Source organism: Channa argus, chromosome 1, assembly GCF_033026475.1.
Source record: "Channa argus isolate prfri chromosome 1, Channa argus male v1.0, whole genome shotgun sequence".
In the NCBI taxonomy this organism is placed as follows: domain Eukaryota; kingdom Metazoa; phylum Chordata; class Actinopteri; order Anabantiformes; family Channidae; genus Channa; species Channa argus.
This window is the reverse complement of record NC_090197.1, coordinates 766,633-778,754: the sequence shown is the minus strand read 5'-3', so window position 1 is coordinate 778,754 and position 12,122 is coordinate 766,633. Positions and strand designations below refer to the sequence as shown.

The 12,122-nt window shown below is 42.5% G+C and overlaps 1 protein-coding gene across 5 annotated transcripts; it reads left to right on the top strand.

Moving 5' to 3' along the window:
- The first annotated feature begins 6,288 nt into the window (after window positions 1-6,288).
- Window positions 6,289-12,104, top strand: LOC137127080 (bcl-2/adenovirus E1B 19 kDa-interacting protein 2-like protein). Of its 5 annotated transcripts, XM_067503733.1 has the most exons (16): window positions 6,290-6,583; window positions 6,756-6,803; window positions 7,224-7,283; window positions 7,371-7,459; window positions 7,819-7,896; window positions 7,975-8,019; window positions 8,096-8,116; window positions 8,191-8,244; window positions 8,353-8,430; window positions 8,514-8,672; window positions 8,750-8,977; window positions 9,066-9,168; window positions 9,572-9,703; window positions 10,515-10,601; window positions 10,719-10,817; window positions 10,985-12,104. In XM_067503733.1, the coding sequence occupies exons 3-16, from the start codon at window positions 7,240-7,242 to the stop codon at window positions 11,007-11,009; spliced, it is 1,242 nt and encodes a 413-aa protein (XP_067359834.1). In that variant the 5' UTR covers window positions 6,290-6,583; window positions 6,756-6,803; window positions 7,224-7,239; the 3' UTR covers window positions 11,010-12,104. The 5 variants fall into 5 exon arrangements, with proteins under 5 accessions (XP_067360017.1, XP_067359834.1, XP_067359740.1 ...); XM_067503639.1 differs by lacking the exon at window positions 6,756-6,803 and having other exon boundaries at window positions 6,290-6,715; window positions 7,227-7,283; XM_067503549.1 differs by lacking the exon at window positions 6,756-6,803 and having other exon boundaries at window positions 6,290-6,715.
- Window positions 12,105-12,122: the final 18 nt, after the last annotated feature.

Genomic DNA, 12,122 nt, shown 5'->3' with positions numbered 1-12,122 from the left:
TACCAGTGTGTCCTTAACATCACATTTTTAATAACTCTCTTCCCCTACTTGCGTGTCCTATCACATTTCTTACCACCAGGCCCCCTAAAGCAAAGGGGTGGCTCAAGGGTAGAGCATTGAGTTGGGATGCAAAAGCCAGCTTGTTCGAATCCCACCCCACCAGGTGTGGCCAAGGGCAACCTTTGTGCCAGTCCCGAACTTGGACAAAATAAGAATTAAAAATAAAATAATGGGAGGGTTGTGGAATGAAAGGCATCCTGCGTAAAACCACATGTTAAATCATGGCAACCCCTGAAGTGACAAGCCAAAACCCGTTGATTTGACCAGGGTCTAAAGCAAAGAAGGCAGTTCAGGAGGTGGATGGGGTCAAAAACCTCAGGCTGTAAGATCAGGAATGACTGGAAGGTCTCTGTAGATAAGACGACAATGTGCTTACACAGGGAGGAGGCACAGGTGAAAGTGATCAGGACTAAGTGTAGTGAAGAGACAGAAATGACTAAGAAACAAGAAGTGGGACTGAAAGACGACAAAATAAAAGTCTGGAACAGGAAGTGAAGCTGGTGGCCATGACAGATGTGGGGTCAGATTGTTTTGTACAGAATTGTGTCAGTGAGATCATCTGTGAACAGTTTCACCTGTAGGTTTCACTTTCATTACATATCATGTTCAGACTGAACGTTAATACCCTGAACTCACTGAGCTAAATCTCCTTACAGTCCAAACTCCAACAGATCACATGGTTAATTCAGTAGAACATTTCCATCATTCATCAGTACAACACCACAGTCACGTTATAATCACATTAACTCCAGTCGTGTCCTCTCTGCTGTTCTGTTGATCCTTGTTCAACTACAGGCAGCAACACTCAAAACTTCCTCTGGGTTTTCACATCTGTCACACATCAGTCTGTCATTAAAGGGAAGCAGTTTTTTGTTGATCGTAATTAAACATGTTTCATTGTCTAACGGACTCATTTTCTGGCTTTTGTTTTTTCCTCCAGCTTCTTTGCGTCAATAATCTCACTTAACTCGGAAAAAGTCTTGGAAGAGGTTTGATGGAAAAAAGAGAATTTCTGAATTCATAACAGACCTTTTTTCCATCTCTATGCTCACTGTACAAACATAGTTCTATATTCTCTACATTCTCCTCAGTCCTATGAGAACCTTTCCAGCAGAAACACCCGGAAACTCTTGTCTGCGTCTTTGAAATGCTGAAAACTGGATGTTGTGGCAAAAACTGTAAGGCAAGTTTAGGAGGCAAAAGGCAGCTCACAATCTTGGTTATGGTGAGTTTGATCAGCAAGACAGAGAAACATGCAGAGCAGAATAAACTACACTTCCCACCCTGAGTCTGGTTCTGCTGGAGGTTTCTCCCATTAAAGGGAGTTTTTCCTCTCCACTGTTGCCTAGGGATTGCTCAAGGGGGATTTGTTGGGTTACTTCTACATACTTGTGTAGTCTGGACTTTATTCTGTAAAGTGCCTTGAGATGACTTTGTTGTAAATTGGCGCTATATAAATAAAGTTGAATTGAATTGAATTGAATTCAGAGTAGGTCAGTCACATTGACAAGGTTTTATAGGTTATGGGTCTTTTAACCACTCAGCTCAGCAGCTGAAGACATGAAAGTCAAACATCCACAATTTCACCCACCTTGTGGATGATGTCCATGAACATATTCTGGACAACTGTCATGTCACCAGTTTTCCCCATAATTGTGGTTGTGTCCACTGAGCCACACAGAGATACACAGTATTTATACTGTATGAATGGTAATTTACTATTACATTACATTAAAATACAAAACACAAAAACATAAAATGTAACTTACTAAAACCACAAGCAGAGGCATCTAAACAGTACCAGCAGTATGAGCAGCACCTGCTTCACATTTCTATCTTAAGCAGTTTGCTCTTTCTCTCATTGGCTGCTGCTCCTCTCTTGCCACCACCCCTACCTGAGTCCTAGTGTCTACCTGCCACACTATCAAGCTCCTCTCCTGTGGAACCAGCTTCCAGTTCAGATTCGGGAAGCAGACACCCTCTCTACTTATAAGTCTAGGCTTAAAACCTTCCTCTTTAATAAAGCATATACTTAGTTATAGTTATGCTGCCATAGGCTCAGACTGCTGGGGGACCCACCCCCCAATGCACTGAGCTCCTTTCCTTCTCTTGACCCTCTCTCCTCTCTCCACAATTGTCACCACTGTATGTCATTAACTCTGTGTTCTCTCCTGTAGTCGTCTTTGTCCTTCTCTGTCCCTTTCTGCAGGTGTCCCCGGCTTTGAAGCTGTGTGTCTTCCAGTGTGCAGCTACCGGTCCTACCAATCTGCCCAATGTTTTGTTGTTGCTTTTGTTGTTCTTTTCTTTTCTCTCTTCACTTTTCACTCACCCCAACCGGTCAAGGCAGATGGCCGTCCACCCTGAGCCTGGTTCAAGTGGAGGTTTCTTCCGTTAAAGGGAGTTTTTCCTCTCTACTGTTGCCTATGGCTTGTTCAAGGGGAATTTGATGGGTTCTCTTCATACATCTTTATAGTTTTGACCTTATTCTGTAAAAAGTTGAATGGAATTAAATTGGTATTCTCGAGTGGAAAAGAGACTTGAGAGGGCAGCAGGAAAGACTACGTCGCCTCATGCACCTCCACCTGCACAGCACAGGCATGCTGGGAAACTGGGAGAACAAACACAAACATAAATCAACTGTTAAATCTAATATGTTCACTCAATCACTAAGACAATGAAGAAATGCAAAAAGGGGAAGATTCTCATGCAGCTTCTAAAGTTTATTTTATTCTAGACTGGCATCGGAAATGTGAGCTCATTGGAAAATGTGTTTCACAGTGAATCTAACAATGTTTAATCTTGCGTTGGAATTATGACTAGTCAAAATGTCATTTTTGATATCTGTCACCGGAATTTTGTCTACACAGAGTTCCTGCTGGAATTCACATTCCAGATTGTCAGAATTGAATTGAAGATATCCTAAATTAGCTTTCGCATTCAAGTCAATAGAACATTCTGACTAGTCAAAATATAACAATTTTGTATAAGGACGGACCCAAGTGAAGAGACAGTGAGTGGGAGTAAACTGATAACCAGGTTTTATTTTGGGCAAAAAACTCTACAACAATAGATCGCTCCTGAGAGGAGGAAACGATAAAACACAACAGGTACCTAAACATTAAACTCAAGAAAATAAGGCTGCGATAACAAACTCTGTTCTCAGGCCGAGAACAGAGTTCAAAAACAAGAATCAGGAATCCACAAACGCATGTCAGGTAAACCAGGGAGCAAGGTGCACTGTTCAGGAGTTAGACAGAGGATCTGGCAGGGGACTGTGGGGAGAGCTGAGTATAAATGAACCAGGGAACAGGTGAAAAAAATCAGAATTGATTAACAAAACATGAGACAGGTACACGAGTCAAAACTAAATTACAGATATCTAATATCTTACATTTCAGTTTTGAGAAGTCGGAAATATATTGCAGAAATCTAATATATGCTAAACAAAAAACAAAACAAAACCATGAGACAGGACCAGTCACCGGACTTTTGATAAATAGTTTTAAGTGAAGCTCATTAATTCTCTGTGCTGATAAATCTTCAGAGGGACTGGGTAGACTTCCAGTCAGCTACTTAAACTCTCCTGATTCACCTGGTTACCTGCTGTTCAGTTCACACAGTATCTGTGCAGATTCAGATATTACAAATCACTGGATGTCCACAGACACCACTGTACTACTAAAACAGGAGTAGAACCTTTGGTGATGCTAAAGGTAAGTTGGCCGGTTAGATGTTGGACCGACTCAGCTAAACACGGCATGAAAAGGAGTTCCCCAATATCCATGTTACCTATGAATAATCAATTGCACGTGATGACAAGCACGTCATGAACGTCAGCCAGCTCCTTTCAGAGGTCCAAAATCATGGGACTAACATCGCTGATGTCATTTCTGGTATCTGCAAAGAAAGTGTGAATAGTTAAAATGTGAATTTAGATATCTTTAAAGGTAATTTTTTCTAGTCAGAATGCAACTATAGATATCTCGAATTTTGTTTAGGCAGAACATACATTTAAGATATATCTTCAATACAGTTTTTGAATAGTTAAAACTCTAAAGATATTTATAATTGAAATTCAACTCGTATAATCTCAGTTGGAGACCTCCAGAAGATAATAAAGATATGTTGTAAATGTCCCAAATTAGGTGATCTGAGTTAACCTTATTAGCAGAAATAATTTAGATCATCATGCTCTGAAGAGTGAGAAGTATCATTTCTAAAAGTATCATGTCATATGTTACAACTAAAAGTGATGCGCAAAATAAAGTTAAAGGGCCAAAATGTTTTATATAATTACTGATGCATTTATGTTTCTCCAGTTACTGTTGTTGCGACAAAGCTCCTCGTCTCATAATTGTCATTATTAATCTGTAACCTGTATAATAACTCACCAATAAACGATTAAAGTATTTTGGTGTATGAGTTGCTGTCTCGTCAGGATTAACAGTTTTATGGGACCCAGAAAGGAGCAAGCGAAGGAGTAGGAAGGCAGTAACTAGTTCATTGATTATTAAGACAGACGCAGTGTCAGAATGAGATTGTGTGCGCTGCAGAGGTAGCAGGTAGAACTGATAATGATGTGGTGAACTAGGGGGAAAAAAGATAAAGTAACAACTTAAATACATAACTTTTCTTCAATCTTCGAGCTTGAGGTAATGTTCAACTAAAAGTCACTTAATGCGATGTCCAAGAAGAAGTTCTCAGGGTCCAGCAGCCAGGCGAGAGACAGAGGGAAATCAGAGTGGGGAGGAGAGACAGTGATGATCCAACGTGAAGATGCACATGGGAGAGAGGCTGCAGCACCACATGCTGAGCCACACAGGTGAATGCTGCCACCAATGTGTGTCCCAGGTCTCTGGATAAGACACTGAACCCCCAAGTTATCTACTACTTACTTGTGAGTTTCATCACATAAAAACATCTGCTAAATGACTAATTGTAATTTTTATTTGTCATTGAGTGGTCCAGCAGGAAACAGCACCTGAGGAACCACATGCATGTGCACAGCGACAAACATCTGTTCAGCTGCAGCCACTGCTACAAAGTGAAAGTCCCCTGTGGCTGCATCTGGGGTTCGCACACAGGTGACCGTAAACGGCCCAGCTGTGCCGTCTGTGGCCTGCTTGGCGTCCAACGATCACCTGCAGAGGCACAGCTTCCAAATGCAGGAAACGCGTCAGCAGGAGGGACAAACGGAACTGGTATCCACACCAGGGGAGAACAGTATCAGTGCTCCCTATGCCAGCTCCGGTTCAGGTTCAGATGCATGCCCAACATCCGCGTCCAGACCCACACTGGAAATGACCGAGACCTCTTATTGAACAAGCTGACTCCCTGTGAGCTTTAGTGTGCACTGGAACCATGTGGGACAGTGAACTTTCAAATTCAGGTCCTGGGTCCTCCAGGTTCTGTTAACAGGGACAGAAAGTGTTTAATCAGCTTTGTATGAAATATTAGGGGAAGGTTTCATGGACATGGACACCATGACCTGGTGCACATTAGAGGACTTTTAAATCTATGATACAGTGAATTATGAGGACAATGATAATAATAATGATACATTATGCTGTGTTCTCACTAGAACTTCAAGATGTTACAGCCACTGTTCACTGTAAGATTCAGTCTTTTTAAGGCTTTTGTTGTGTCACATATCAGCACAATGTGACAACAAGTTTGATTTTATTAAGTTTATAACAAACAGGAATAAAAGACAAAGACACTTGTTCACCTCCGTCATCAACAACTTAAACCCGCTGCTGCTAGAGTTTGTTAAAAGTCTTCATTATGTGTTCATCACCGTTGCTGATGAAGGAAGATCATCACATTCATTCAAACATTGATCCAGATCTTCTGTTTGTGAAACCTGAGCCTGAAGGACTTTGTTTGACTCTGATCATTTTCTCTGGCAGTTTATGTGTTGACTTGAGGTGAAAGAAGGAATTTTAATGTCTCTGCTTGTGCCACCTTTTAGTTGTCAGTCTGCCATCCATGAGGCCGTGAAAAACACAAACTGCAGAACCAGAAAAACCCCTGAAGAAGAGTTTTTAACCTTGTCACACCCACCACCCTCATGCCCAGAAACCATTGACTCGTGTCATTGTGCAATCTGCTCAGCAGGTAGCAGCATGCAGCCTACAGTTTAAACCCTGCACCTCTGGTTTTACAGGCACAGTTGCCATGGTAACAGGGCGGGCCCTCACCGCTACAACGCACCACACCTCTGCTGTTAAAGTACACAAACAGAGAGAGAGAGAGACAGGTGAGGTGGCAGCAGCTGTGGAGTCAGTGTGTTTGAGGGACACGTACCTGCTACATGTGGGACAATCAGCAAATGACAAACATGGACGCTGGACACAAAGACTGAGCCATTTTATTGTGTTTGTTGTATGAGGAGGCACCTTAAAGGACAGAAGTGTGTGATCTGTTTGTCTTCGTGGACACCAGGGGGAGCTGTATTCCTCTACAGAGAGGGGGGGTGTCAGAGTCCAACATAAACTTATAAAAGTACCAGTGACGTCATCAGGTGAGTCTCCAGGCGTGCAGCAGGTCTCTCACTGACCCGGCCCGTCTCACTTTACCTGGCTGCTACTGCAGAGTCACTTCCTGCCAAGTCCCAGAGGAAATTGCTGCCTTTGTGTCCACGGACTGATCTGCTGTAAGTTTTTACTTTTATTCTGTCCTTTCTGTGTCTACAGGCTTTGTCCTTCTCTGTGATCTTGACCGATAAGAGCTGTTTAAATAAGGTTTGTAGCCAAAACGATGTGGACAGTTCCACAGTTTACTGTGTTTAAGGGCTTATTGTTCTGTGGGTGTAGAAAACAATAAATCCAGCATGATTCAGTGTTGGGAAACCTTCTTTTCTATAACCACTGTGTTTCTCAGCTGTTTGTGTCACATAGTTACAGATAGACTCTGATTGTGAAACACATCATGTGCTCAGACATAAATGAGATATCATTAGATTGTTAGATTATAATAAAAACCGCGATGATCTGACTGTCCAAGAGTGAAGTTTTGTGTCCTAGTATTCTGAAAATGTTAAATCACTACATGCAGAGGTGCTGCAGTGCCCCTTAGCTAAACCCTCCAGCTGGGTTTAACTATACGATAAAACCTGTTCCAAATCACGACCATAAAATTCTGAGGATTTAATTCATCTGCAGCAGTAGCAGAAACAACATGGAGTCCAGAGAGGAAGAGGAGGAGGACACACCCAGGTCACAGTGAGTTGTTTTGTTTGTTTTCTGTCAGATGAGATTTTATTCCAGAATCAAATGTGAAGTGAACAGAGAAAGTGTCTGTGTGTGCAGGTCACTACTGGAAGATGAAGACACAGAGGACGTCAACAGCAGCATTAAAAGCACTACTGCAACTGCTGCGTCATCTGATGATGACACAGGTGCAGGACACTGGAAATGAGTGAATTCAGAAATGATGTCTAAACTGTTCTGTGATTAATTGGAGGCCTTGTTTTTAATCAAAACCTCTGTGTGGTCATAGGTTTGAGCTCACATGTGAATGTATCATAATTGATTATTTTGCGGGGATTTTGTTTAAATGCTGAACTGATTCTCAGAGTAAGAGTTCACAGAATGGGGCAGGTCTTAGAGTGGACCTACTGAGTCCATGACAGCATCTCAAAGCATTATGGGAACATATAGAAGATAAAGAGCAATACGACAACAGCACCAATTAATGTTCACTTTTTCTATTTAAATATGCACTTTCTGCATGTATGACTGTATATTTCTCTCCCAGAGGAGGAAGAGGAGGAAACAGGTGAACTAGTGAAAGAAAACCATGTTGCCATGGCAGCAACAGGTGCTGACTCAGCAGGTAAGAGGAACAGAAATGTGTTTCCGTCTCTGTCCAACATCACTTTCATGTGTTTTCATGTTTTGTTTTGTTTTCAAGATGAGGACGAGACGGAGGAAGACTCTTCTGTAGGAGACGAGCCAGGTGAGAAAAACTTGTCCTTCTTCTTCAGATTAAATTCTGTTTGCTGTCCTCATGTCTTGTGTTTGTCTCCCAACAGCTGAGCAGCATTTCCAGCCAGGTGAGCTCTTCTGTGATCTGTCTTCTTACTCTGGCCTTCGTTTTTAGTCTGACTTCCTGTTTATTTGTCACCAGGAGCCGAGGATGAGTCGGAGCACAAATCATCCATACAGACAGGAGACAGACCAGGCGAGTCCACACCTGAAAACCGCTGGAATTAGTGTTTGTTAATGTGTGCTGATCAGTTTGCTCTGATAGTAAATATGAAATAGATCTAAGAGCTGAATGTGTCTGCAGGTCCTCCCAGCAGTCTGTTCTTATCACGACCGACAAAGAAAAAAGTGCTGGTGGCTCCAGCTCTCAGTCTGTCTCTGGGTAACAGATTTATTCTTCTATACACACACACAGAAAGTAAAAGGTTTTCAGCAGCCCTGATGCTTCCTGTTGCTGATCTTCAGGTCGCAGTGAGTCCACAGTCTCAGAGGATTTCCCCCCAGCGTTCTTGTCCCCGTCCCCTGAAGACGATGATACAGGGCTCGACTTCGACCTGGAGGCCATGGAGACACCATCTGACACCGAATCACTGCCCTTCCCTCTGTACGACCCAGACCTGGAAGGTGAATGTTGAGAGCTCACACAGACTTGGGGGGTGGGGGGACTGTCTGTGTGAGATTCACAATGTTTCTTTGTCCAGACGACCTGCGGCGTCTCGGTGTGGCATCCCACCGTCGCAGACCATTTGGCCCAAGGCCCGGTTCTGGCTCTCAGACCAGTTCTGTGCCAGGGATGGACCTGGAAAGGGAGGACGTGGTGGACAATGAGGGCACCAGGTGGCGCTGTTTTTCTACAGGTGACCCCCCCCAGGAGAGCCGGGTCAATATGAGCATCCTGGAACCGTTCCTCAAGGTGCTGTCACACGGAGGTATGAACTGCAGGTGGACTTATCTGTGTTCTGGTGTGGCCCCTCTGTCGTGTTAAACACCTGGCTAACCCCTCCCTCTTTTTTTCAGGTTACTATGGAGATGGTATGAATGACATCATCGTGTTCTCCTCCTGTTACCTGCCTCCAAACAGCCTAGAGAATTATCAGTATGTGATGGAAAACCTGTTCAGGTAAATCATGTCAGGACCCTGAACCAAGATTTTGGGGGGGGGGATTATTCTGACAGTGGAAACATACTGCTGCTTCACTGTGTAGATGGAGGGAGGTGGACTGTGGGTGAAGGGCTGTGATGTTTTGATGGCATGTTATTTCTGAGACCAGGCAGTGAGCTTGTGTCTCTCTAAGGACCCCATGAGAGTCCCGGTCGGGGTCGATTACCAACACCTGATCAAGCAGTCCTCAGACAGTTTCCCAGTTTGTCCTCTGTGGTCTTTTATCTTCTGTTCCAAAAACAGTTTAAAGTTGTTTGTTACTGTGCTGAGAACATTCGTGCTTTTGAAGGCTTGAAGGGTTTTATAAATGCTTCTCACCACACTCTGTAACCATGTGCTGCTGATGCCGTCTGTCCTACAGGTACGTAGTCGGGACTCTGGAGCTGATGGTGACAGAAAACTATGTGATCGTGTATCTCTGTGCTGGAGGTCAGAAGGACAGAGTCCCGGGGATTGGGTGGCTCAGAGAGTGTTACACCACCATCGACAGGAGGTCAGAGAACAACACTGTTTCATGTGAGATCGGTCTGTTCTCTGGAGGTTCAGTCTGTGTTTCTCACAGAGTTCTTCTCTGTTACCTTTAGTTTTCATAGATTTTTTGTGGATAGGCAGCACAAGTGGATGTTCATTAAGACACCATTTAAAAATAACTTTTCAATTTACGTCTCCCTGTTTCATAGTAAACCTCGTGTTCATTCATTCACATGTAAAAACGTTCAAGACGAGATTTTTTTTACTGAGAATAAAACTGCAGGAATAAAATAAGGGAGTGCTCATCCTCCTCCTTATCATCATCACCTGCTCTGTAAATGACGTGGTGATGATGAAAAAGTAAAGTTTCTGCAGAGAACTGATAGTTTTCACAACTTGACAATAGGAAAACCATACGACTGTTAAATGCTGTAACAAATCAAAATCTCTTGTATTAGACAGAAAAAGTCAAATCACAATATTGACACTGTATTGTCAGATTTCTGTGTAGTTTCAGTCTTTGTCCACAGTATGGTGTCAGATCCTCAAAGTTAAAACACTGATCTTCATCTGAACACATGTTACTCTGCTGCTCTACTACTTTGACCTATAAATGATAATCTGATAACAGACATATGTTGTCACTGCAGCTCAGTTTCAGGTTTGTTCCTTGGTTATGTCACAGGTGAGTTTCCATTCTCTGGGTTTGGATTCTAATTGCTGAGAATCCTCGAGTCTGGACTTGTCTCTCTCTGTGCTGAGGATCAGATTCAGTTTGTCTGTTGCCTCCTTTTCCAGACATGTCTCAGCTGATCTTGTCTGTGTGTCTGCAGACTGAGGAAGAACCTGAAGGGGTTCTACGTGGTTCATCCCACCTGGTACATCAAGGCTCTGATCACCATCATCAAACCCTTCATCAGGTCTGTCTCCTCATCACTGACTCACTTTGACACTAAACTAAAGCAGTAGCCTGATCGTGGTTTTTAACTTAACTCAAGTGGCCTCCTCCTTCTTCTCATCTTCTTTTTCTTCCTCAGTTCTAAGTTTAGCAGGAAGCTGCAGTTCGTCGACAGCCTGCAGGACCTCTCCCACTTCATCTCCACTGAGCATGTGCAGATCCCAGACTGTGTCAGACAGTGAGGAAATATTTTTGATTTCTTTATGTGTTGATAGGAATTTAGCAACAGATAGGGATGTTGTCATGGAGAGCTGGGACATGCTGAGAAAACTGTAACTGTCCATAAATCTGTGGACACGGTAAAGTGTGTAAAAAGTAGAAAAGTTTGTTCTTGTCTCCCTGCAGGCACGACCAGAAGCTGTTGAGGTGAAACTGTGCTGGAGGATTTTAACACCCTAAAGTCTGGATGTTTTGCCTCATGTTTGACACATCACACGTGTCCTCCTGCTATTTTCCTCACCCAGCCTGTGGACAATCGATGGACTGAGCCTGCTGTGTTAGCAAACACATCTCTGCAGAGCAGCAGGTTGTGATGGTAACGCTGCTTAATGATGATTTGGACAAATCATGTCCCCTGCTGTAGTGAACATGTATGAGACACATTTCACACAGTCTTTTTTCTACATCATATTTTCTAATAAAGTAACATTTTAGAAACTGAGGCAGCACAACAAAACTTAGTGTGTAATGATTATAATTAAGTGCAAGAAACCAATTAAAACTTGGATTAGTTGTCAGAACAGACATTGTGCATCAGTCTTTAAAGATGTTTTGTCATGTCGTGAAATGTATTACTGCGTTTCTTTTGTCCAAGTTCTTACTTGTTTAGAGGGGTTACAGTGTTCAGATCATTTAGAATCTCATTCAGATGATATAGTCTCATACAGACAATCTCTCAATGACCATTTCTGATTTTTATTTAGACTGATTTCATCTTTCTGAAACAGCTTCATAGCACATCATTAAAACTGTCAAACTAAACCAAACTTTTAAACACAAAGTTCTGGTTTATCCTGTAGACATGTAACACTTTTTTCTTTTATATTGACACATTTTACACCAAATTCAACACTAGTGAAGAACATATTTTCAGCTATTAAAGTTCTTCCCATTCTTCCTGACCACATGTCGAATTGTCTCTGGGCAGTGTCGTGCAGTGCTGGCCCCAAGAATTGGGTAGAAATTGGGGAGGGTTGTGTCAGAAAACGCACTCGGCGTAGAAACTGTGCCAAATCAACATGCAGACAAATGATCTGCTGTGGTGACCCTAAACTCATGGGATAAGCCAAAATGACAAAAAAATTGTTTCCAGTCCAACAGATCAAGTATCCTAAAGATTTTAGAAACCAGGTGAAGGCCACTTTTCCTCACACTGCACTTTGAGTATTTTGTAATTAGTTTAAAGATCACTGGTTTTATCAGGTGAAACGTTTTTGGTGCTGAATAAAATCATTTATTATATTGATCTTCATCTTCAATCTAT

Excerpts from the sequence above, each read along its gene's own strand:
- LOC137127080 (XM_067503733.1), top strand. The coding sequence starts at position 7,240 with ATGGAGTCCAGAGAGGAAGAGGAGGAGGACACACCCAGGTCACA. Across the intron at positions 8,673-8,749 it reads GTACGACCCAGACCTGGAAG|ACGACCTGCGGCGTCTCGGT; the intron begins GTGAATGTTGAG and ends TTCTTTGTCCAG. Across the intron at positions 9,704-10,514 it reads TACACCACCATCGACAGGAG|ACTGAGGAAGAACCTGAAGG; the intron begins GTCAGAGAACAA and ends GTGTGTCTGCAG.